The sequence below is a fragment of the Pseudorca crassidens genome, chromosome 10 (genome assembly GCF_039906515.1).
Source record: "Pseudorca crassidens isolate mPseCra1 chromosome 10, mPseCra1.hap1, whole genome shotgun sequence".
NCBI classification, from domain to species: domain Eukaryota; kingdom Metazoa; phylum Chordata; class Mammalia; order Artiodactyla; family Delphinidae; genus Pseudorca; species Pseudorca crassidens.
In genome coordinates this window covers 83491209-83517372 of record NC_090305.1, presented here as the reverse complement: position 1 = coordinate 83517372, position 26164 = coordinate 83491209, and the positions used below count along the sequence as shown (strand labels likewise).

The 26164-nt window shown below is 43.3% G+C and overlaps 1 protein-coding gene and 1 long non-coding RNA gene across 29 annotated transcripts in view; one reads left to right on the top strand and one right to left on the bottom strand.

Annotated features, from left to right (window-relative positions):
* Positions 1 to 12719, bottom strand: part of LOC137232628 (uncharacterized) — a 173129-nt gene extending 160410 nt beyond the window's left edge. For 3 of the 5 annotated variants that reach the window (XR_010947110.1, XR_010947111.1, XR_010947113.1), the window contains exons 1-3: positions 12543 to 12719; positions 11789 to 11965; positions 6836 to 6952 (exon numbers count right to left, since the gene is read on the bottom strand). This is a non-coding gene — a long non-coding RNA (uncharacterized lncRNA). The remainder of the gene's footprint in view (positions 1 to 6835; positions 6953 to 11788; positions 11966 to 12542) is intronic. The other 2 variants (XR_010947112.1, XR_010947114.1) reach the window with 2 other exon arrangements.
* Positions 12720 to 13218: 499 nt separating this feature from the next.
* Positions 13219 to 26164, top strand: part of MAGI1 (membrane associated guanylate kinase, WW and PDZ domain containing 1) — a 622973-nt gene continuing 610027 nt past the window's right edge. For 10 of the 24 annotated variants that reach the window (XM_067755101.1, XM_067755099.1, XM_067755095.1 and 7 more), the window contains exon 1: positions 13227 to 14069. In XM_067755101.1, the coding sequence (XP_067611202.1) occupies positions 13757 to 14069 (313 nt within the window). In that variant the 5' untranslated portion in view covers positions 13227 to 13756. Of the gene's footprint in view, positions 14070 to 26164 lie in introns of all 24 variants that reach the window. The other 14 variants (XM_067755103.1, XM_067755117.1, XM_067755102.1 and 11 more) reach the window with 5 other exon arrangements.

The window sequence follows — 26164 nt, the reverse complement described above, 5'->3', positions numbered from 1 at the left end:
TGAGATTAGATCACTCCCTAACACCATACACAAAAATAAGCTCAAAATGGATTAAAGACCTAAATGTAAGGCCAGAAACTATCAAACTGTTAGAGGAAAATATAAGCAGAACACTCTATGACATAAATCACAGCAAGATCCTTTTTGACCCACCTCCTAGGGAAATGGAAATAAAAACAAAAATAAACAAATGGGACCTAATGAAACTTCAAAGCTTTTGCACAGCAAAGGAAACCATAAACAGAACCAAAAGACAACCGTCAGAATGGGAGAATATATTTGCAAATGCAGCAACTGATAAAGGATTAATCTCCAAAATTTATAAGCAGCTCATGCAGCTCAATAACAAAAAAACAAACAACCCAATCCAAAAATGGGCAGAAGACCTAAATAGACATTTCTCCAAAGAAGATATACAGTCTGCCAACAAACACATGAAAGAATGCCCAACATCATTAATCGTTAGAGAAATGCAAATCAAAACTACAATGAGATATCATCTCACACCAGTCAGAATGGCCATCATCAAAAAATCTAGAAACAATAAATGTTGGAGAGGGTGTGGAGAAAAGGGAACACTCTTGCACTGCTGGTGGGAATGTGAATTGGTTCAGCCACTATGGAGAACAGTATGGAGGTTCCTTAAAAAACTACAAATAGAACTACCATATGACCCAGCAATGCCACTACTGGGCATATACGCTGAGAAAACCAAAATTCAAAAAGAGTCATGTACCAAAATGTTCATTGCAGCTCTATTTACAATACCCCACAGATGGAAACAACCTAAGTGCCCATCGTCGGATGAATGGATAAAGAAGATGTGGCACATATATACAATGGAATATTACTCAGCCATAAAAAGAAACGAAATTGAGCTATTTGTAATGAGGTGGATAGACCTAGAGTCTGTCATACAGAGTGAAGTAAGTCAGAAAGAAAAAGACAAATACTGTATGCTAACACATATATATGGAATTTAAGAAAAAAAAATGTCATGAAGAACCTAGGGGTAAGACAGGAATAAAGACACAGACCTACTGGAGAACGGACTTGAGGACTTGAGGATATGGGGAGGGGGAAGGGTGACAAAGCGAGAGGCATGGACATATATACAGTATCAAACGTAAGGTAGAAAGCTAGTGGGAAGCAGCCTCATAGCACAGCGAGATCAGCTCGGTGCTTTGTGACCGCCTGGAGGGGTGGGATAGGGAGGGTGGGAGGGAGGGAGATGCAAGAGGGAAGAGATATGGGAAAATACGTATATGTATAACTGATTCACTTTGTACGTATATGTATAACTGATTCACTTTGTTATAAAGCAGAAACTAGCACACCATCGTAAAGCAATTATACTCCAATAAAGATGTAAAAAAAAAAAAAGTGAGAGACATGTGACTCTTTCATTTGGACACTTAGAGGCCATTGTAGGATTATTAACTGGCCTAATTTCAATATTGTTGTGTCTCAGGGAAGAGGGTGGCCTGAGGAGAGGGAGAGAGACAGGGAACAGCCGGTTGGTAGAGCAGTCAGAACACACACAACATTTATCAGATAAGTTACCTCTTACTTGGGCATGGTTTGTGGCCCCCCCAAAACAATTACAATAGTAACATCAAAGATCACAGATCACCATAACAAATAAAATCATAATGAAAAAGTTTGAAATATTGTGAGAATTTCCAAAATGTGACACAGAGAACTGGAGTAAGCAAATGCTGATGGAAAAATGGTGCAGATAGACTTGCTCGAGGCAGGGTTACCACAAACCTTCAGCTTATGAAAATACAGTATCTTCAAAACGCAAGAAAACGAGGTATGCCTGTAGGTCAGTGAAACTTTGTTACAGTTGTCAGTAAGACTAGAATGCTTGAGCAGGAGTGGAAACTGTTAAACCCTTCCCTTCCCAGATACCTTCCAGACCCACCTCCCTGCTCTTCATATAGTCACTCAGCTGGCAGCTTTTGTTGTACTGCAGTTTCTTGCCAAGAACAAAGATTGAAAATCTCCCGGAGAGCAATTAGTGTCAGGGTTGACCAACTGGAAGCCAAACCCTGCAGCTATCTTCCCGCATTCCTCAACTCCCAGGAGGGCTCCAGAAGATGAGGAACAGAGGTTAGAGGGCAGGGTTCTAGAAGTTTCTTTCTCTTACGAAAGGCTGAGTTGTGTGGGTGGAGGAATTGTATAGGGTATAGAGCAGAGAGTGCTGGGTCTGAGCCTTTGGGAGATGGATTTCCTCTGCCTCTTTAAACGTTTGGCCTTCCGGTTACTAGCGATACTGAAGGGGCTATATGGTTTCTTCTGGAGCTGTGTCAGGATTTGTTCCATAAATTACCTGGGAGGATGCCATATGCAAATTCAAGAAGAAAGAGCAGTCTTCATATTCATGGGGACAGCTTAGTTATCCTCAAGGGGAAGGGAAGGAAAAATAGGTATCTTTTTTCTTAATAAAGTCTTTCCTATCAACTCGCATATTCCACGACTGTTCTTCCTTAGTAACAGGTTGGGAGCAGCCTGGAAATTTTACTAAAGCAATTTAGCCTAAATTTCAATATAACCTCACATAATAGTTATAGTGAATTGCTAGACTCCTTTGGAAGCTACTTTTATTTTTTCTTTTTGGCCGTACCACTGAGGCATGTGGGATCTTAGTTCCCTGACCAGGAATGGAAACTGCAACCCCTGCAGTGGAAGTGCGGAGTCCTAACCACTGGACCGCCAGGGAAGTCCCTGGAAGCTACTTTAAAGATCTGTTCACAGGATGCTTTTCCTGGGATGTAGAAAGACACATATGGTGACAAAACTATGATGGTTATCTCCGTAAACCCTTTGCTTTTAATGAAATGACCATTAGGAAGACAAGCAACACTCAATTCACATATATACAAAGGAAAAAAAGATCAAAGTATATATTAATCTTTGTCATCATATTTAGGCTAAGTGACAACTTATATAAAAAGTATTACATTATAACTAACAGCAATTACACACAGTTGATGAATGAGGACTGCGAGTCTCATACAGGTTATAAAACTTGCCTAAGGATAACTAGTCATTATGTGACAGCACAGGGCTTTGATTCTAGAGCTGCCAGTTTTGAAAGTCCATACTCTAGATCAGGATGCTGTACTGAGTACTGGTATTTCATGTAATATTTAAATTTTTTCCTTCGTAAGTTGTATCGTATATCCCAGCACATTCTTTATTATTTCAGTATGCTACTTTTTTTTTTTTTTTTTTTTTTTTGCGGTATGCGGGCCTCTCACTGCTGTGGCCTCTCCCGTTGCGGAGCACAGGCTTCGGACACGCAGGCCCAGCGGCCACGGCCCACGGGCCCATCCTCCCGGACCGGGGCACGAACCCGCGTCCCCTGCATTGGCAGGTGGACTCTCAACCACTGCGCCACCAGGGAAGCCCAGTATGCTACCTTTTTAAAATGGTGTCAGAGTGAGTTTTTAAATTTAGGTAAAATTCACATAACATAAAGTTTGCTATTTTAACCTTTTTTCTTTTCTTTTTTTCTGGCCTCCCGGCTTGCAGAGCCAAGGATTGAACGGGGCCACTGCAGTGAAAGCACCAAGTCCTAAACCCTAGACTGCCAGGGAATTCCCTATTTTAACCATTTTAAAGTACACAATTCAGTAGCATTTAGTACATTCACAGTGTTGTGCAACCATCACCTTTATTTAGTTCCAGAACGTTTTCATCACTCCAAAAGGAAATCCCATAACCATTAACCAGCACTCTTCCTCCTGCCTCCCCACAATTCCTGATAACCACCAATTTATTTCTTATCTGTATGAATTTGCCTGTTCTGGACATTTCAGATAAATAGAATCACACACTATGTGGTCTTCTGTGTTTGTTTTCTTTCGCTTGACATCATGTTTTCAAGGTTCTTCTATTTATAGCGTATATCAGTCCTTTGTTCCTTTTTACAGCTGAAAAATTTTCCATTGTATGGATAGCCACATTTTCTTTATACATTAATTTTTTTGATGGACTTTTAGGTTATTTCCATCTTTGGCTATTGTGAATATTGCCACTATGAACATTCATGTACAAGTTTTTGTTTGTACACCTGTGTTCAATTCTTTTGGATATATATACCTAGGAACTAAATTGCTGGGTGGTATAGTAATTCTATGTTTAACTTATTGAAGAACCATCAAACTGTTTTGCACAGTGTCTGCATCACTTTACAGTTCCAGCAGCAATGCATAAGTGTTCTAATGTCTTCGCATCTACACCAACATTTGTTATCTTCCATGAAAAAAAATTGTACCCATCCTAGTGGAGGTATAGTAGTATCTCACTGGGTTTGCATGTCTCTAATGACTAATGAAGTTAAACATTTTTTTTTTCATGTGTTTAATACTGTTCTTTAAAAAAATTTAATTCTAGAATAAATAATCTAGAATTTTAGATTTATAGAACATTTGCAAAAATTATATAACAACATTTTAATAACACAATCTCCATATCAAACGTACTGGAAGGCATTTCTCTGCCTCTACTTCTTCCACCTTGAGTTTTTAACTTTTTGATAGAGAAATATGTCATGGGAAAATATTATAGTTATTGATGAACGTTCTGATACATTGTCTATTTTGCTTACAAAATCATGGGGGTAGATAGTATTACAGTGACATTAGAAATTAATAAATGGTGGTACATAGCACAGTAATTAAGAACATCGTCTGTCTTAGTCACACCAGGTCTAAATATACTGGTCATGTCATCTTAGGCAAGGTATTTAACTTCTCTGAACCTCAGTCTCTTCTGCGAAATAGGGATAGCATCTGGCTCATAGTGTCATTATGAGGGTCAATTGAAAAAATGTATTGAAAGCACTTAAATGCATTATTTAGCACTCAATAAATGAGGGATTTACTTTGTTTTTTGTTTGCTTGCTTGCTTTTTAAAGCACCAAGCAATCACCTAATTTATCTGTGTTCCCATAGTTGGTCAGGATTTATGGGATACCATCATTCTATCTCTGCATCCTTCATTCATTCATACATGTATTCATTCATTCTTCAAATATGCATTGGGCCCATATTATGTGTCAAGCTGTGGTCACGAAGCTGCAGACATCAATAGCATTAAGAATCAAAAGTCTGGAAGTGGAGAAACACAAGATTAAATCCCAACTGCCACTTCCTAGGTGTGTGCTCCTGGGCAAGTCACATAGCATCTGTTTCCTCATCTATTAAGTGGGACTGCTAATACTCCCGGCCTCATAAGGTAGAGAGGATTAAGTAAGTGCGTCACTGAAAGCATTTACCAAAGCATCCTGCATACTGAGCACTCCCTCAAAATATGTTAATCACCAGAGATTTAACAAGTTAACAAATGCAAAGATTTAGAAGAGCACATGACATATTGTAAATATGTCTCAGTGTATTTTGTTTGTCTGTTTTTGAACCACTGAAAAACATAAAACCATTCTTAGCTTGTAGGTAATACAGGGAAACGTTAAGAAATAAATTTGGCTGTGGGCCATAACCCAAGGCATAGTGCATCATATGAAGAAAGGATAAATATGGTTTCTTTAAACTTTTGTTTCAATTATTTATATACATGTTTATGTGTGTATATGTGGTGGTAAAACAAAATGCATTTCTTATTCTGAACAGGAATCAAAAAATTTGAAAACATTAACCTAGAGAAGGTTATCTGGAGAGCGGTGTCATAAATGCCAGCTTGCCTTAGCAGGTGGATCACATAGCTTTACTAGTTCTAGGCTTTAGTGGTATCAATTCAAAATGTAAAGTCATACCAAAATGATAGATTAAAATAAAATTAATAACTGAAGGGGAAGCTATTTAGACTAGGGGTCTAGTCTAAAACAGAGTAACCTAAGATTTAAGCAAAGAAAAAAAAAAAGAAAGAAAAAGAGAGAGAGAAGAAAAAAAGAATTGCTATCTGTCTAGTTTTGCTCCCATCACTCAGTTGTGAGTGTTCCCAGCACTCTCAGGATTTTAGAGCAAAGGTCACAAGATCAAGGTCAAACATCTGAAAAATGCACATGCTGTGCGTTTGGAAGCAGAAACATTTCCAAGCATATGCCAGCTTTTAAGTTCACTGAAGCAGGGAACTAACTTAATGATTAAAACTGCAATGTCTTCCAACACTTAGCTTAATTCAGCAGTTCTCTGCTGCATGTAAAATCCTTGGGGTACCCAAACTCAGGAAAGCTGAATTTCTCAGCCAGGAGTGTCAGGAATGTCCAGGATACAAGCACGACAAATTTGGGCACTGATTCCCTGGGGGATGCTGCTCAAAACCACTCCCGGTTTGGCTAAGCCTCCCCTCACCTGGGCAACAGTCCACAAAAATAAGTTTAAAATTCCAGGAATGTGCTAAATCTGGAAAGTGAATAACACATTTTTTGGGGTCCTCATTCATCTGGCTACAAGATTTTATGGGGAACAATTTTCCAAAGATGGTACAGTTCAAGGAGCGAGGTTGCTCAGATTCCAGATTGCTGAGTCATTTTCTAAAACTCTGCCTAGTGTTTGCTGGATCGGCTTTGTGGCAAGACAGAGTTGTCCTTTCTGGGACCATATATTCACACTGTGGGCAGCTGTAACCATCTGGGAACTCAGTGAATGGTTCCATAAAGCACATCTTCAAGTATCATAATGTGATCATAAAACTGGACATTGTCTTTCACTTATTAAAATACTATTAAAATAAATTATAGGTGGAGGATGCAAGAAGTTCTTCTAACAATGGCACCTTTAGTTTCTGAAGACATATTTGTGAATTACAATCCTTCCCAAAGAGATGTCCACCAGAATCACCCTAGGTTCCCTGGCATTGGACTTACCCAACACTATTGAACTGGTATGTTTTCTTGTCTCAGTATCCAATGAGTATTCAAGTAGGAGGTAAGCTTCCTCCAGCAAAAAAAATAGCGTGTCTTTTAGTGCTGTACCATCAGTGCCTAGGAGGAATTGACAAAATAAGTATTTAATCAACATCTGTTGAATGAACAAATGAATGAAAACAATCTACCAACTGTCATGGGCCATCTTAGAATATTTAATTTTCTTTTTTAATTTAGCTTCAGAAAAATTTAAGATTCATTTCAGAATATTTGAAATTGATGTTATGTAGTTTAACAAACCATCTGTATTAAACACGTATAACACTTGACTGGCTTCCCTTGTAAAGGGTACAATTCTGCACTACTGCCAGCTTCAGAATATCTTCAAAATAGCTACCAACGTGTGGGCCAACCACTGCAGCTTCGATTGAAATCAAACTCACACTACGTTTGAATTCTTGGAACTCTTAGTTAACTGTGGAAGAGGCGACCACGATCGGAACTTGTATAGGAACTCATTTTAATGAGGTTTCCCCGAGTCGTCTCAAGTCCACACACACTCTGCCAGGCTTGATCAGGCAGCCAATCATGTCTGTGACTCACTTGTGTTTATTCTCAAAGCTACTGAAAAGTAGGCAGACTCCGTCTACTCTCCACAATTGAAACTGAAAGCTTTAATACAGCCTGAAATTTCTCTCATTGCTCTTCCCATCTGTCAGTGAAAAATCTCCTTTATTTTGGGATTGCTAAACCTGGATGACGTAAGTTGCACGTGGCTATCTTTCCCGGCTGTCGGGAGAAGGCCAATCTGTATGTAGTAGGAGGGGATGAGGGCAACACCGAGGAAAAAATAACCGAGAGATGGAGAAAGCCGAGGGCATCGCTTGAGCCTCTCCATCCAGCCTTGATGAAAACTAGTTTCATCTCTACTCTTGCCAGTTATATGGAGTAATACATTTCCTTTCTTGCTTAAGCTAGTTCAACTAGGTTTCTGTCACTGGCAACCAAAACATCCTAATACAAATAATTACTTCAGCCCCATTCAGAATCCTAAATGATCATTAATAGGGCATTGGTTTAATACATCTTGGAACATTCAAAGAATAGAATATTATTGAGCTAAGAAAAGTGATCAATAGAGGTTTATATTTAACAAATAGAAAATTGAGGGTATATTGGTAAGTAATAAAAGGTATAAAGGATTATTTTATTCCATAAATTAACTGTAAATTCCAAATGGGGAGAGAGGGAGACAGAGAGACAACTTAAGAAAGTAGATTGCGTGCGTGTGTATATATTTGTATTGACCAAAGTCCAGGAGGAGATACGCCCAAACGTAGAAACTGCTTACCTTGTGGTAATATAATTTTTTTTTTGGCCACGCCCCAGGGCAGGTAGGATCTTAGTTCCCCGAACAGGGATCGAACCCAGGCCCCCTGCATTGGAAGTGTGGAGTCTTAACCACTGGACCGCCAGGGAAGTCCCTTGTGGTAATACAATTTTGAATAACTAAATTTAATGTTGCCTTTTTAGTTACCTATTTTTAAAATTGTTCTGCAACAACTTACATTACTAGGGTACTTTTAAAAATATGGGCGTTCCATCTTTGATTTCAACGTGTATTTTCCTTCTCTCTCAGTTTCCGTGCAATAAATTGTTAAAAACATACAATAAAGAAGAAGACATATAGTGAGTGAACACCTTCAATAATAAAATCCTGTATTATTTAAGCATCTACCATGTTCCAATTACTATATTTTCATAGAGTCGGTGGGAGATGAAATAAAAGAGATACAAATATCTATTAGGAAGAAAATGCAAACACCCTGTTCTCCAGGACTTAACAATATCATGAGGTATATGTTCAGTGGAATTATGAAGGATGATATGCTACATTACGGCTGAACATTTTGGAAATTTTAGGAGAGATTCCCACGATAAATTCTTCGGTTTCTCTTGCTTTCTCGGCCCCAACGTCGAATTTCAAATCTTCCAGTTACCAATATTCATTTGTTTCCCAGGAAGTGAACCAGAACATTAGCCAGGATTAAACTCTCTTCCTCCTCTGGGGTACTAAAATAATAGTTCACATGTGATGTCTTGAAAGGTCACAAGAATTAACATTTTATTTATTCTTGCCTAGCTGAAAGGACTAAAGGAAGGGGTACCGTGGTCAGAAAAAAACCCATCTGCCTCCCTGTGATGAAAAGAACAAGTTATCAAGCGAATCATAAAAGCCCCTCCAGGAGATGACGTGGAAAGTTGCCCTCACTGTCTGTTTCCTTCAATCTGAACTAAGGGCTTTAACCTCCTTTGTTGATCTTCTGCTCTAAATTACCAGTTTGGCGTCAGTTATGTTTCTTGAATACGAAATATTTACCTTGATATCTATAACGTACTCCTCAATGGCATTCTTCAGAAACTAAAAGATAACCAATTTTCACGTCCTCTTTTGCCCCACACCAACGAATTTATCTCCCATCTTCGCATTTTCAGAAAAAGGAGGTAAGTTACCACTTTAGACTACAATAATGATTTCTTTACTCACAACTAGAAAACTTTGAAAGGAAATGTTATTTGTGAGAAAGAAAAGCAATGTACAATTTCTATTTGTGGATTTTTTTCTTCCCTTTAGTTGAACTAGCTATATGAAAATTAAATCATAATCTGTGCAGAGTTTATTGTGTCACAGTTTACTTATCTCGATCCACTGTGTTTATTAAGAGTTCATTGTTGAAATGCTTCCGCAATAACAGTATAAGGCCATTTGGCACGTCGCCTGTACCGGAGCCCACAGATCTCCAAACACTTTAGAAATGTTTGCAAATTAATCCTCTTTACATTAGAGTCAATTATTCGATCTTCAGAGCCTACAGAAGGGGAACTGGAGATTGGATTCTGGAGTGGAACACTGTATTCCGTCAGTTTCAAGGGAAGAGATAGCAGGGTGACTTAATTGATGTGCACACACTATGTGGCAGATTCAGGAGTCAAAGAATGCTGGTACCCAAATATGCTAGATGGTGGATGGCCACATCCTACACCTTCAGAGTGCAGTGGTTCTGAGAATGGGCTTTGGTTTGTGCCTCTGGGTTCACGTCCCAGCTTTATCACTTCCAAGCTCTTCAGCAAGTTTCTTTACTTGCCTAGCTTCACTTTCCTCAATTGTAAAATGAAGGTCATTCATGGAAGTCAAGGACATACCTACCTCACACGATTGTTGTAGTGATTACATAAAATAATGCACATAATTATCCTGGCACACATGGTAAACCTCCAAGTTAGACATTTTATGGCATTATTTTGTCCACTGAAATGTATTGTCAAAGTCATAACGTAAGTGAGAGAAGCCAGAACACTAGGATCCCACTTTACATCTATTCGAGCAAAATATACTCCAAGATAACTATAAGCTCTTTCAAAATAACAATCTATAAATCGGTTCTAGCCACCGAATCTAAATGGGCTTCATGTCAAAGGCCATATATTATCCAGTTTAAGATCACTTAATCCAGGCATTCATTCATTAAGTGTGTATGATGCACACTCCCCTCAAGGCATGGGTTTAGGTGCTGAGGATTCAAAGGTTGGAAAAGGATAGATATGATTTCTGCCTTGAAGTTGTTTCCAATCTGGGACACAGGAACTGGACCAGGAGAAACAGAGTAGACAGAGTGTCAGAGGAGGAGCAGAGAGCCTGGGAATATCATAAACTTAATGTCTGGAAAAACTGACAGTCTTAGCTGCATTGGAGGTTCAAATTACTTCTTTTTATGTTCCTGGGTTATAATATGTCTCTCTATACCTCTCTCCACCCTGCTCTCTGTACCCTTAGGTATCCCTTCTTTTTTGGGGGGTTACTCCACATCTAAAATCTGAAGTGGGCTAAATTCCAAGTCCTTTCCTCTTCTCAGCCTCAGAAACACGTGGAATCCTGGAGAGGGAAGATGGTGCTCTGCAAGTGGGAGGAATTGCAAACCACTTGGTCTTGCCCATCCTTTGGACTCCTCCAGGTGGGGGTGAGGTAGGAGGTAGGGGACCAGTGATTGGAGGCAGGTGGGGGAATTCTTGGTAAGCAATCCTAGAATATGGGCTGCGGAAGCGAGGAACATACAAGGTCAAGCTTACTGGTGATTTGTAGGGGAATCTGTGATTTCAGTCTAAGGTGTTACACAAAAATGTGCATTTGGGGGGAAGGATTCACTCACCAAATACTTGAGCATTAACCAGGTACCAGGCACTGTTCGAGGAACTGCAAATGCATCAGTAAACCAAACTTCACTGCCCTCCTGGAGCTTACACTCTACGGGAAGATGCGGACCACAGATTTCTTCTCCTAAAAGGGTCTGTGATGTAAAAAATGCTCGGGAATCAAGATGCTAGACTTGTGGTCTTCATGTTGTATACCAGCACCACTTCAGGGGAACCTTAGAAGTCCAGATGATAGAACCCATCCCTAAGATTCTGACTGGCTGGATCTGTGCTTGGGTTTGGGAATGAACCTTTTGAATTTCACACTCATCTTGATTCAGTCAAGTTGGAAACAAATGGGTATCTTCCAGGAAAAGAGGCTGAAGACAAAGTTTCCCTCTAGCCGCTCCGCGGCATGTGGAATCTTCCCGAACCGGGGCACGAACCCGTGTCCCTTGCATCGGCAGGCGGACTCTCAACCACTGCGCCACCAGGGAAGCCCATCTTCTTTTATTTTTATTGGCTTAGAATAGCACCCTACAAACATCGCTTTAAAATATTTAAATGTATGCTTATATATTTTAAGCTTTAGAAAGGAGAGGAGGAATTATCATCATCATCTAACTTGAAACCCCAAATGATTCCTAATTTTTCCAACTACTACTATTACTACTAATACTACTAAGTTTTTATTATATACCATTTTACAAGTGTTCTCCCTGTAATACTCACAAGAATCTTGTGAGGTATTGTTATACTTACTTAACAAGGGAGAAACGAAGGCTCTGAGGGGTCCCGGCGCTTGGTCAAGGTCACACAGAGATTGGACCGGTGGGAACCTAACCCCCAGAGCCCGGCTCTCAACCGTGACCTCTGCAGCACCGCATTCTTTCTGAGTCCTTTACACTCACCTCCCTTATTTAGCGCTTGAAATCTCTCCTGTGACCAAAGATGAATAAACAAGTTATAAATCACTGAGGGAAAGAAAATGCTTGGGAGACTATCGCCCAGGCCAGTTGGGGAGTATGTGGGGAGTGCAGCCTTGCCGGTGCAGGGTATTCTTTCTGTCCGCAGCCCCCGAGCACGTTCCGAAACCTAGCAAGGATAGAAACTGGCTCTACCTCAGCCCCCGGGGCTGCGAATTCCGAGAGGTGGCTGCCGCGCCCAAGCCCCCGCGGGCGCCAGGACTCGGGTGCAGATCCCAGACCCAGAAGTGATCCTTATCTCCTGGCCCTGGGGCGGGTCCAAAGGCTGCCCAGCTCAGCCAGGAACTTGAGCCGGAGACAGATGCCTGGCTCCAGAAGTCTCTCCCAGCGAGGGAGTTAAAGAACTAGACCCCTTTTCGGTTGAAGACCCGAACCCCCTCTTGCTTTTTGGCTTCTTTCCCTCACCTATAGTTTTCCCCTGTGTCCAAAAAAGTTGGCCCCGAAGTTTAAGGGTGTATGTGTGTGTGTGTGTGTGTGTGAGCGTGTGACTCTCCCAGGGATCCCAGTTAGGGGACCCGGGGTACACTCACGGTCCCCCTCCACAGGATCGCAGACCCACGGGCAGACCCCGCTCCAGGACGAACCCGAGGGCTTTGTGCAGGCGGACAGAAGCTTCAGGGTCGGGTACTGCGTATTATAGGGAAATGCGGCCGGGGGCGGGTGGGGGTGCGGCAGACAGTGCGGGCTCGGTGACCGACAGCGGGGCCAGCCACTGGCCGAGGGCGGTAAGGAAGCTTAGGGCGGCGTGAGTGCGTGCGTGTGTGCGTGACTGTGAGCGCCAGGGTGAGTGTATGAGGCTCCCCAACCCCCACCTGTTTGGAACGGTTTTAAAATGCCAAAGCCAGATTGCCCATGTTTTCAAAAGTTGCAAACGGTTGGAGGAAAACACTTGCGCATCCCGCAAACTCCCAAAGGGATTTGCCGAGGCGTGGGCACTGAAAGAAAAGGAGGAATAAGAGGGGTGTGTGAAGCGGAGGGGGAAATTGCCTGCTTCTGGGAGGTCGGCTTTAGGACCCAACGGGAAGCACATTGGAATCTCTCCCTTCGGGAAGGCGGGGTGGGGCGGGCCGGCCGGCAGGCGGCCGCGGGGCGCATGCGCGCGCGTCTCCTCAGGCCGGCCGCTGCGCTCGGCGGCGCGGAATAGAATGAACTGTAACAAAACAAGCCGAGCCTTTGTATCTGCTTAAAGGGGACGCAGGCACTTCCCTCCTGTCCCTCTCCCCCGCCCCCCCCCGCCCCCCCACCTCCCGCCGCGCTCCGCAACCGCGTATCCAGGGCTCCCAGCAACTGGCTGGAAGGGCTTCCCCTAACCCTCAGTAACAGCCCGCCAGCGAGGAAAGGCGAGCCAGGCGGGAGGCAAAGAGGACACACCGCATTTCTAAGAGGCAAGAAAGAAAGGAAGGAAGGAAAAAAATAACCCAAGCGGCGCAGAGTGGACTCTGGTCCCGGAGAGCACGGTCAGGCGCCGGAACGTGGACCTAGAAGCACCGGAATGCAAACAAAGCTCGCGGGCGCCTGTGCAGGGCTCGCGAGGAAGCCCGGAAAGTTTGTTTTATGATGGCTTGAGTGCGCGAGTGTGTGCAGGGAGCGAGTCTGCCAAGTTTCTCTCTCCCGTTGCGTTATTTGGGGGGAGATGTCTCTCCCTTGAACCAGCGTGGGCTTGGGGGCTTGTGCTGTGGAAGGCACCTGTCTCTCATTTTATTGTTATTTTTTTTGGGGGGGTGGTGGAGGGGCGTAAGTCATCATGTCGAAAGTGATCCAGAAGAAGAACCACTGGACTAGCAGGGTTCACGAATTCACCGTGAAGCGGGGACCCCAGGGCGAGCTGGGGGTGACGGTGCTGGGGGGCGCGGAGAACGGAGAGTTTCCGTATGTCGGAGCGGTGGCGGCGGCCGAGGCGGCGGGGCTTCCCGGCGGCGGCCAGGGCCCTCGGCTGGGCGAGGGGGAGCTGCTTCTGGAGGTGCAGGGGATCCGGGTGTCCGGTTTACCCCGCTATGACATACTGGGAGTTATCGACAGCTGCAAGGAGGCCGTCACCTTCAAAGCCGTCAGACAAGGTAAGACGGGATGCGCCTCCCGGAGGCGCCCCCAGAAAAGGGGATCGGCCTGCGGAGGCTCCCCCCGCCCCCCAACTCGATTTCCCGCTTTCCTCCTGCGAATGCGGCTTAGCGGGGAAGTTGAGGCCGTGCGCCCTGTGATAGTGAAATACAAAGTTGTTGAGAGGTTGTGGGTGGTTTGCACACCTGCATTGGGAAGAGGGGCTTGGGTTTGCGCGGGGAAGCGTGGAGATTTTTCCCAGGCCTGGTTTGCCAACCTGTTATCTCCGCCACCAAGTGCAGCACAGCTTGCCTGCACCTGGAGGAGAGTTGGCAGGGGCAACGTGGACGCTCTCCTGACTCCCTGGGCGAGTGTTGCAGCAGGCGTAGTTGCTGCGTTCTTTGGCCACTTGTCTGTTTCCAGACCTGGAGAATGGGTACGAAGGAGGTGAGGGTCTTTGGTTGTTGGGCCTCCTCCATTAGAAAATTAGCGTCACCCGCGACTGCCCAGGTGGGTCCGGGCATCACCGCCTGACAGTTCCAAAGCCCGCCGTCTGAATATCCTGCATTCACCCCACAGCAGGATGACGCATGTGTCTCGACCGTGTGGCCCGGTCCCAGGCTCGTGGGTGGCGGTGGGGGGAGAGAATGGAGAGGGTATTTCAGTGCTACTCAAGCCCAAGTTTATACTGCCACCAACATCACCACCATCACCATCACTAAGACCATCATCATCCCTGTGATGATGATAGCTGCTCTTTCTTGTTAGCTTACTACGTGCCAGGCTCTATGTAAAATGCTTTCCTTGCACTATCTTGTTCTGATTGACAACAGTTCTGAGACCGAGTTGTTCTTATAAACCCTATGTTACAGATAAGGAAACTGGGACTGATGTTGGTTCAGTTACTTGTCCAAGGTCACAGATGCCAAGAGTGAGGGTTTGAGCCCTTGTTGCAGAGCCTTAAGCACTGAGGAGGAAGAGGTGAGGAAATGACCATGGGAGCCCCGAGGAGCACCCTGGAGAGGAGGGAGTGGAAGCAAATTCATCTCTCAGAAGCCTGGAGAGGAGTGATGACCTTTATGATGGCTGCTGGTGGGGGCGGGGAGTCCCTTACTTCTTAGTTTGGTGCAGGCATGGGGCTGTCCCTGATACAGTCCAATAGAGAAGGACTGGACTCCCTTAAAGGGAGCCCTTGTATGACCGTGCACCATGACGCAGGTTCTTCCCCGTGAAAGCACCAGGTTGAGCCCTGGTGAAAAGTTCCCATATGTGCGTGCGCGGGCTTGGAAGTGCAAGCAGCAGCTGGAGGAATGTGTCAGAGGAAAGAAGGGTTGGGCTGAGCTAGTCCTCTTTTGGAAACAGGCCCGTTCCAGATGAAACGGAGGAGGGGGACGGGGAGAAGGGCTGGGTCTTTTGGTAGCTTTGGGAGCCGAGGGACTGACGGTTATGGAAAGCTCCTTCCATTTATGTCCTCATTGTGCGCTTGCACACCTCCTCCAAGAAGCCCTCAGGCATCCTGCCCAGATGAACAAATCCTTCTTCCTCTGGACTCCCCTAAAGGTGTATCTTGTAGTTTTTTACTTACTCTGAGCTATGTTAGTTCCCTCCCCTCATTTCCATACAAGGTGGTAAGATCATTGAAGGGAGAGACTGTGGCTCATTCATTGCACATCTCCCCAGCTTTGGTTGAGGTCCATCACCTTGCCTCACTTGAGAATGTGTCCTCCCTCATCTGTAAACTGGCTTTCTTGTGTCACATAAACTAATAAGCACAAAGAGTGCAGAACAGTGCCTGGCACATAGTAAGTGCTCAATAAAGATTAGCTATTATTGTTATGTTTAAAGTGAATTGGGGCAGTTATTTATTTCTAAGTCTAGCTTTTAGTGTCAGGAACCTGAATTATGAAGTTAATACCAGTACCTGGATTATTAGGACCTGATAGAACTGTAGAGAAAATACTGTAGCATTTGATGGGATCAGCTGCTGGTCGCCGTGCAGGGGCATTTTGGAGAAAGGGCTGGTGGAAGGACAGGCAGGAGTTCCTGCGTGTCCTGTGCGGGGGTCTCCTGGTGTCTAATGGGTCCAGTGGGGGCTTGTTCTCAGTGTGCAAGCTACTGCATGGGGCTGAGCCTCCCTCCATCAGTTACCAAAGATTGGGAGGCATCGTCCCAGGGCCACCTCCTCATGGCAGTCCGGAAGGGTTGGTCATCTAACAAAGTGTGTTTGGAATCAGGTACCTCTGGGTTCGAAGGAAACTGTAGCTACGTAGGAATGCTCATAGAATGTGTGTGTGTGTATATGTGTAGGCAAATCTACTTGTTCTTCTTGTAATGGGATAGAATAAAGATATAGATGGGGACGCTTGAATGGCCTGGAATCCACCATAGTGTAAAAGCTACTATTTCCTGTAATGATTACACAGGCACAGGTAGCTCTTCTAACATCTTCATTACAGAAAGACGGCACTAGAAAGCATTTCACCAGCCTTCTCTTTTATGCTGAGAATAAGATTTAAATTATGCTACGAAATTGCTCTTCCTGTGCTTTCATTACTGTGTTTTAATCATATTAGCTAGGCTTCTACTTGGTACATGGTAAAGGAAAAATGTTACTTTTGTGTTGTCTGCACCTTGAACTAGCCACTACCAGGGACACGGGTCACTCTGGGTGCTGTCTGTATGAAAATGTCATGGTCTTCTTGTGGGAGAAGATTCTGCTGTTTCTGTTTCATGGCAACTCTCTGAAAAGATGCACAGACCAAAATAGTCTGTAGCAAGTGGTATTATGTGAAGCAGGACTGGATTGTGAAAGAATCAAGCTAAATGGATCTACCAGGTTAGAGTTGATTCATTTTAAATGGCGAGGACAGTCTTTTGTCACAGAAGTGCCTAATAAGAATGTACAAATACGTATATATGTTATATAAAATATATGTTACTTTACATATATAATAAAGCATATATATGTACTATATATACTATAGGTATATATTTACCTGGAATAAAATGTGCAGATCTTAAGTATATAGTTTGATGGGTTTTGACAAATGTATATGCTCATGTTAGCTTCACCCAAAGCAAGATACAGAGCACTTCCATCACCCCAGAAATTTCCCTCCTGTTCCTTTCTAGTCAATTTCCCCCACCTCTTCCAGAGGCATTGACTGTTTGATTTTTCTCACCATGGATTAATCTTGCCTGTCATTGAAATTCATATAAATGAAATAATGCAGTGTGTACTCTTTTGTGTCTGGCTTTTTTCGCATATTGTGTGTATCATGGTTGTTTTGTATTGTTGAGTAGTATTCCATTGCATACATATACCAGATTGTTTATATTTTTGCTTGTCAATGGACATTTGGACTGTTTATTTTTTCATCTATTATGACTAAAGCTGCCGTAAATGTTCCAGTTCTGCCACATCTTTGCCGATATTTGATCTGGTCTGTCTTTTGAACTTTAGCCATTCTAGTGTATGTGGAAAAGAGGAAAAGTACAGTAATCCCCTCTTATCTGTGGGTGATACGTTCCAAATCAGGCACAGTAAGAGATTAAACACAACATGAGATAGAACAAATTATAACTATGTAGTATAATAAAAGTTATGGGAATGTGGTCTCCCTCTCTCTGAATATCTTACTGTACAAATTTATTGCCTTTTCCATCTTAACTAAGCACTTATCATGCACTATGGCTACAACTTGTGCAGTTTTAAGTATGACAGCAAAGCTAGCACATATTTCTTTTTCCTTCTCACAATTTCACAGATAGAAAATTCATTCTTACTGTAGATATTAGCATCCACAGCATATGATTTTATTAAGTCGAGAACATTCACCTTTTCACTTCAAGGAAGCACTTTACGGCTTCTCTTGGGCAGATCCGAACTGCCAGCATCACTCCTCCTGTGCTTTGGGGTCATTACTGAGTAAAATAAGCGTCGCTTGAACACAAGCACTGTGGTACCTGGATAGTCAATTTGATAACTGAGCTACTAAGTAACCAATGGGCAGGATACCCTGGACAAAGGGATGATTCATGTCCTGGGCAGGACAGAGGGGGAAGGCGGGAAATTTCATCCTGCTATTGGTGTACAATTTAAAACGTCTAAATCGTGTATTTCTGGAATGTTCTATTTAATATTTTCAGACCATGGTTGACTGTGAGTAACTGAAATCACAGAAAGCAAAACAGCAGATAAGGGGGAACTACTACAGTTAAGGAAGCTTAGCTCTAGGACATAGCTAGTATTTTTTGAGCACTTGGTTTAGGAAGTGCCAGGCCCTTGGTTAAGCTAGTGCTTTATGGGTATTTTGTTCTTTATTCCTCCCAACTGGACTCAACGTGTCAGAAACTGAGGTCCAGAGAGTGTGGGTGGCTTTTCCAAGGGTCATACAAGTGGCTGAAGTAGAGCTGGAACTCAGCCGTGTTGGATTTCAAAACCCATGCTTCTAGTTCCTGGGTCAGTGGGTCTCAAAATAGGCTCCCCAGACCAGTGGTATTTACATCGCCTGGGAACTGGTTAAACATGCAGATTCCCGGGCCTCAGCCCTACTGATACCTAAACTCAGGAGGGTGGAGCCTGTGCCGTGTTTTTAACAAGGAGACTCTCATGCATGCTCAATTTTGAGCACCACTGCCCTAGGGTATAGACTGCATTGAAAATATGGCATCGAGTGGGGCAGGTGATCTGTGTTCTAGAACAAGCTTGGCCACTAGTGCTGTCATCTCTGGTGAGTCACCCCTTTAGGCCTTTCTTCATACCTAAAATAAGTGGATGTATCCTTTTAGATCTTTTGCGCTCCTAAAATGCTAAGATTCCCTGAATAGCCCAGACTCCAAAAGTTTAGAAGGGTGTGATTGTAGTTTCCCAAACTGGTAATATTATAGGTCACACTTACATATTTTTGTAAGTGAATTTTGTGGCTTTGCAAATTACCCAGGAACCAAACTGTCCCTCCACTTTTTTTATAGACAGAATGGAGGCAATAAATAAGTCACAATTTAAAAACCACACACACACACAAAAATAAAATAAAAAATAAAAACCACAACACTACCACCAGACCCTTCCCCTCACCGTAATGAGGGACTTAGGACCACATACAATTGAATATAGTTCTTTTGTGCCTTTCTGGGTTTTGTTTTGACATTGTGTGTTTATTTTGACCAGTTGGAATATATTACAACAGCTCTGTAACAAAATAATTCTGTTCTCATTTTGAAACACAGCACCATGTCTTGCTGAGTTTCCTGTGAATTCTGCTTTGGGGTCTCTGGTCTTGCTTTTTCTCTGCCTCCTCCCCCCCCCCCCACCCCCTACACTCCGCCAGGATGGTCACAGGATTGACTCCTCTCCTTAGTGTCTCTTCAGAAAGACCTTCTCATCTGGTGGTGTGCTGCTAAAGGCTTAACAGCGGGCTCTGGCGGAGGGGAGACTGATTTGTAGCATCACTGGAGTTGGGAAGAGATCCATGTAATTGGAGCCAGTAGGAGCTGGCACCGCCATTCCACTGGCCCCGTATAAGACAGCACCTTGGATCACATGCCATCCCCTCATCCTGGTTTGTGTTTCAAAGCTTTGACACAGTTTCACATTATCGGGCTTCCCTGGTGGTGCAGTGGTTAAGAATCTGCCTGCCAATGCAGGGGACATGGGTTTGAGCCCTGGTCTGGGAAGATCCCACGTGCCACGGAGCAGTGAAGCCCGTGAGCCACAACAACTACTGAAGCCCGCGTGCCTAGAGCCCGTGCTCCGCAACAAGAGAAGCCACGGCAATGAGTAGCCCGTGCACCGCAATGAAGAGTAGCTCCCACTTGCCACAACTAGAGAAAAGCCCGCGTGCAGCAACGAAGACCCAAAGCAGCCGTAAATAAATAAATTTCTATATTAAAAAAAACAACAACCTCGTAATTTCACATTATCTTCTTCTTTTGCTTCTTTATTGTCTGTCTCTCTTCCCACTGGAATGCAAGGTCCATGAAAACAAGAAGTTTATCTCACTTGTTCACCCTTCTATTTCCCAGCACCTAAAATAGTACCTGACAAGTCATAGGTGTTCACTAAAATTTGTTGGCTGCATGAATGAATTTTCTCTTGTTGCTTTTTTTTTTTTTTTTTTTTTGCGGTACGCAGGCCTCTCTCTGTTGTGGCCTCTCCTGTTGCAGAGCACAGGCTCCGGACACGCAGGCCCATGGCTCACGGGCCCAGCCACTCCATGGCATGTGGGATCCTCCCGGACCGGGGCACGAACCCGTGTCCCCTGCATCGGCAGGCGGACTCCCAACCACTGTGCCACCAGGGAAGCCCTCTTGTTGCTTCTTATTCGGATGGTAAGTGCAGACCAGGACATCCACATCTTTCCTTCTTTCCTCCCTATTTGTCTTTGATTTCTTGTCATTTAGGATCCTAATATGTTCATTTTCTCATCACCAGGTTTTACAATCAGCTGATTCTCAGTGTCTAATAATTTATACCGAGCTATAAATAAATAAATGACTGACAAGGCTTAATGAATTGTATTTAAGTATTTCGGCCTGTTGACTCTAGGTGGAGTTTAAGAAGTGAAATTTCAGGTGTTCATTCAGCAAGCAGGGTGATGAGGAGCTTTTCTGTTTTCTGTTCATGCGGGACCTGGTCTATGTCAGCATCTAGAAAAATGACACCTTACCTCCGTTTTCTTGTAGCATTGTCCCTGTGTACAGTGTTTCCAGCCGATAGCAAACTGGATATTTGCTACAGAAAAGAGTGTGATTTTTGTCCCCTCTTGCTCTTAAACTGTGCTTGGTGTTTATGTCTTTTTTTTTTTTTAAACTTAAACTTTCAAAAATCAATCTATTTTTGTTCTTGCTGCCAAAAGACCACTCTCTGAAGGATGTTTTTAGGTTACATTGTGGAACATTCTACAGCTTTTACAAAAAATAATGCAAGGACAGGCAACCCAACATGTCCATTGTTTCTGGAGGCCGCCCTTTGCCAATGGCTGTGTTATTTAAAAATAGATTAGCTTGACCTTATGAGGCAGTGGCATACAGTTGGCTCACTGCATTTGTTGGCATTCATTACCCAGCTAGTTTCGGATGGCAGAATTGATGATATCCACCAAGGGGAATTAAGTGGTTTATAAGAGAAAACATTCTGACATCTCCTCACCACAAGGGTTTACATGAAGGATGTTGCTTTATAAACGATGGTTATTTAATGCAAAACACCAGTCTCTGATGTTAGTGGTCCCTTCCTTGAGTTTGTATATATGTGTAACAGGATATACTGATTTTGTATACACTGAGAATAAAGGCTGTCAAATTCGTTAAGGGCTGGCATTCATATCCTAAAAAAGTAGGTTACTGCCTTCCTGCCTGTCTTTATGCAGCTCATATGTGAGATCTATAACCTTGAAAAATCCTTGGTAAATATTGGCGCTTTGCTCTACTGCACCCCTATGGATGTCGACACCCATATAGTATGTCTGGTGAATTTGTTTTGGTGTGTTCACAGCTGAACCCCCATGGATGTCGAGGACAAGCAAGTGATGCTGACTTTTGCTTTATAGTATAGTGGCCTATGGAGGGTCCAGCGTGTTCTGGATGTCATCCTTTCTGAAGGCACGTAGCAAATGTAATTCGAACAATGTCTTTTGTTTTATTTTATTTTTAGCCGTGCCGCGAGGCTTACGGGATCTTAGTTCCCCGACCAGGGATGGAACCCAGGCCCCCGGCAGTGAAAGCGCTGAGTCCTAACCACTGGACCACCAGGAAATTCTGAACAATGTCTTTTATGATTAAATAGTAATCTCCTCTTTTCATAGCCAAGTGATTGAAGAATGGAGTAATCCATTACATACAATCATTTCTCTAGTCCCCTTCGCCGAGGGGAAACGGAAGTCCTCCCAGTGACTCACAATCTGGCCCGTGACTTGTCTTCTCTCTCCCTGGCCGTGACCTGCTGGCCCGACCTGGACACCTGGGAGGCTTACTCTCTCACGAACTTCAAGTCTTTCCCACTTGCCTTGTCATTCCCTATTCCCCTCCTCTGCTTTATTTTACTTTATCATATGTCGATCATTTCAAAATAACTAAGTTCCTTGTTTTGTCTCTCTTTCTTTAATATAAGCTCCGAGAGGGCAGGGCTGTTGTTGATCTCAGTACTGAGCATAGTGCCTGATGCATAGTAATTGCTCCAGTATTTCTTGAACGTCCACTGTCAGATTTAGAACTAGAATAACTCTGCTGAGCTCGGTTGCCTCTGAAAATTCCGATATTTGAAAGTCTCTGAAAATGTAGGTACTTCGTGATGGATCGCATTAAACTTGATAAGGGTTTAATACTTGCAATCCATGACTTGGGCTAAATACAGCTTCAATGATTGATCTAGGAGTATTCTTGAAGACAGTGAGCATTGCTGGCCGGGCTCAAATGGTCTTTATTTTAGGGATTTAAGGCAGCACCGTGCTGAGTCTGTCAGCGAACTTTGCACACTCTCTCACCCTCCAGTGGACCGTGAGACGTTCTTCTGGGCACCGTCAGCTGTGTGTATAGACTTTTCCTGTTACCATCTGCAGTGTGGTGAGAATGAGTTACGTAAGAGAATTACATCCTCCCGGCTAAGGTGTCAGCCCCATTCCTATTGCCAACAGAGCCATTAGTGTGTGCCTTTAACGGAATGCAGTTATGTTTTCCACAATAAGGCTAATCTTTCAGCCCACTGTGGGACTCGAAGCTCTCTTTATGGACAGTGGCATGATGGTGCAATTAAAAGGCCATTATGCCCTGATTATAAGCCATGTTTCACAATTATTGCCATAGACAGTGTTAACAGGACTGCAGCGCCGCTCGTAAGGTAATCCACGAGTATCCATTTATTGATGTGTTGTAGATCGGCAGGTTTTGGGCTCAGGCTGGTCTGGGTTAGAAACCAGGCTTTTCAGTTTACTAGCTGGGTTACTCGGCGAGATACTTCCCCTCTTTCTTGCAAATGGGGATAATGATACGTACTACCTGAGGCTGATGGAGGAATAAAAGGAGGAGATTGAGGTAAACCACACGGCACAGGGCCTGGCACGTGTTGAGCGCCCACAAAATATTGGCTTCTGTTATTGTTTGAATGTTCCCTGTTGGAAAGCACTTGGAAGAGAAGAAAGAATCTCTTGAGAGATAGGGATTGTGGTACACAGTTCCCTGGAGAGCTTTTCAAGTCTAGAAAAAGCCCTCATTTTTCTGCCTGATTCAGATGCCACTATTTAAAAAGGCTGAGACTGGATTAGTTCAGACAAGTAAGAAGGAAACCTCTAGATTTTACCGTGTGGTAGAGGTCTGAGCTGCCTGAACTTCTACGTTGTCACTGGTGATGAATTGATTCTAATGATGGTCATTGGGACCCAGGTTCAGTAATGTGTAGAGGAAGGACAGGTCCTCTCCTTACTCCCTGGAGATCCTGGGCAGGGCAGTACCAGCAAGGGTGATCCTTGAGAACTTGACACTGAGGTCCTCTGATCTTCCTGGCACCATACCTGGGCTCCCAAATCAGGAAAGGCTGGGGAGGCAACAGGGCTTGGTGTTATAAGGGTTTGGAGTCAGGCTGGTTAGGTCCAACTCCAGCTGAAGAACCATGGGCATGTTAACCTCCCAGAACCTCAGTTGTTCCAGTTGAAAATGAGAATCATACCTACCTCATAGGGTGGTTGTGAGGATTAAATGAGAGCACATATGCAAAATACTTTGTCCTCTGCTTGGCGTGTAAATAGTGCTTACAGCAATGCCTACCTAATAGCAGCCATGTTAATTTTCAGTTCAGAAGTGAAGACCCATCAGTGATTTCCTCTAAAGCAGTGATTTTCAACTGGGGGTGATTTTGACCCCCGAGGGACATTTGGCAATGTCTGGAGACACTTTTGGTTGTTACAGCTCAGGAAGGGGGAGTGCTAGTGGCATTGAGGGTGCTGAGGCCAGGGATGCGGCTAAACATCCTACACAGTACAGCCCCCATGGCAGAGAGGTGTCCAACCCCAAATGGCACCAAGGCTGAGATTGGAAAACTCTTCTCTAAGGTATAACTTCATGGTTGAGCCTGAGAATCTGAAATAGGAGCAGCAGACCAATCACGGTAACTATTATATATTGATCTTCTGACATGTCCCTGAGACCCTGGTTAGGTTTTTACCCGGGTAGATGATGTCATTCTTATTTTTAGCCCTGAGAAAATTAGCTGGAGAGGTCAAGTAATTTATCCTGGCCGCCAGGCAGCTGACACAGGTGAGATTCAAGCTCAGATCCGCCTGGTTCCAAAATTCTTATCCCAGGTTTCCACACTAGAAGTGTGTTGACCTCTAGTCAAGTGTGTTAGGCTGTCATATTGCTGCCTGAGACAGCATACCATGCCTGGTGATGCTACCAAAGAGAGTCCCAGAAATTAAAAAAAAAAAAAAAAAAAAGGGATTCCCAAAGTGTTTGTTGGCCAGAACACAGAGGGTGCTGCTATATAGTTTCAAGCAATTCTGCTTAATTGCCTTCTCCTTCTGTTTTCCCTGATCTCCTTCACCCACGCTGTTGATTCTTTCCTCCTCTGTGCTCTCTCTGTCTTTTTTTCCCCCCCCCACACAACATGATTTCAAGAGTCACAATAGTGTCTTGTAATGCAGATTTGCTCTTCTGTCTCCTGTACTGGATTATGTGTTTCTTGAATTCTTGAAAGCATCCCTGTTTTATGTCTCTGCAATCTCTGCCCTCTCTAGGTACTCAAGCAATCACTTTTGAATTGAATTCTTTTGAGGTAATGGGTAGGCATAACTTTTAAATAAATAAGAAAAATTCTTGCCTAAGATCTTGTTGGCTCGAAGATCCGCGGCTTATTTTTAAAGCATATTAAATATACTTAGCCATATGTCTGACTTTTCTGTGATGATTTAAAATGGTTGTCTGCCAGTTGTTGTAGCATTTTGAACTGTCGGGAAAATATTGAATTAATTGTGTTGAAGGTCTTAGAGGGCCTTTATTCTGACCAGATGTGTGCAGTGACGGAGCCTGTTGCTTATGGAACGCGACCACAGAAGGCATCACTTTGGCTTGATTTAAATAGAGTCAGTATTTTACCACCTGGATTCTTGGCCAGGCGTTGGAATTTACATCTGATAGGGAGAGCCTGTTCATTTCCTCCTCCAACTATCAGCCTGTTTAAGTCTGTGTGACTTGGTTAAGAATTCAAAACTCAAGATCAAGTAGTTAAAAAAGGACTTTCTTTGGTGTTGGAGCATGTAGGTTTTTTTTTTTTTTTTAGAAAGCATAGGCATCATCTAGATTTTTTGGTTTCTAATCTTTTAAAAACTCAAATAGTTTTATGATCATGGATGACTGTCAATCACTCTCCATTGTTGGTCTGTGCTTCCACAGCTTATGGTTTTTTCATGGTGAAATTAATTTTTTCCCTCATTTAAACAATGTGTATGATAGAGAAAAATGTGAATATATGAAAGGAAAATGTATCCACATGGCCCATAATCCCACCTCCAGACATTTATATATATAAACATATATAAATACACACACATGCTTTTTTGGTAGATTTTTTTGGGAGGGTCTTTTTCTTCTGAAAATTGGATAATCCCACACACGCTGTTTTGGTGAGATTTTTCTTTGTGCCTCACAATATATCACAGACTTTTTTTCTATGCTGCATGTAGATCGACTGTACCATTTTGATGGCTGTGGAATCAGTTTTTGGTTGTGCTATAATATGTTAAATCATGCTTTCAGAGTGAACATTTAGGTTGTTTTCGTTCCTATTTTACACAACACATTGATGAATATCCTTATATATACATTTTAGTGAACTTCTTCAGCTATTTTCTATGGATAGATATCTAGAACTTCTTGGCTCACATGAATTTTATCTTTTTAAGACCTAATTCCCACCGTCATCTTGTTCTTCAGACCACTTATCAACTTAAATCCTTGCTGCCTGGATGTGAGAGTCCTGTATTTCTTTACTCATCTCAGAATAGATCCTATGTAGGCCTGGAATTGTTCCTTTACAATAGTCATCACAAACGCAAATACTGACTGGGTATTTTAAAGGGCATTAGGGAGTGGTGGGGACTAGGGTAAAAGGGAGCAGTTGCCA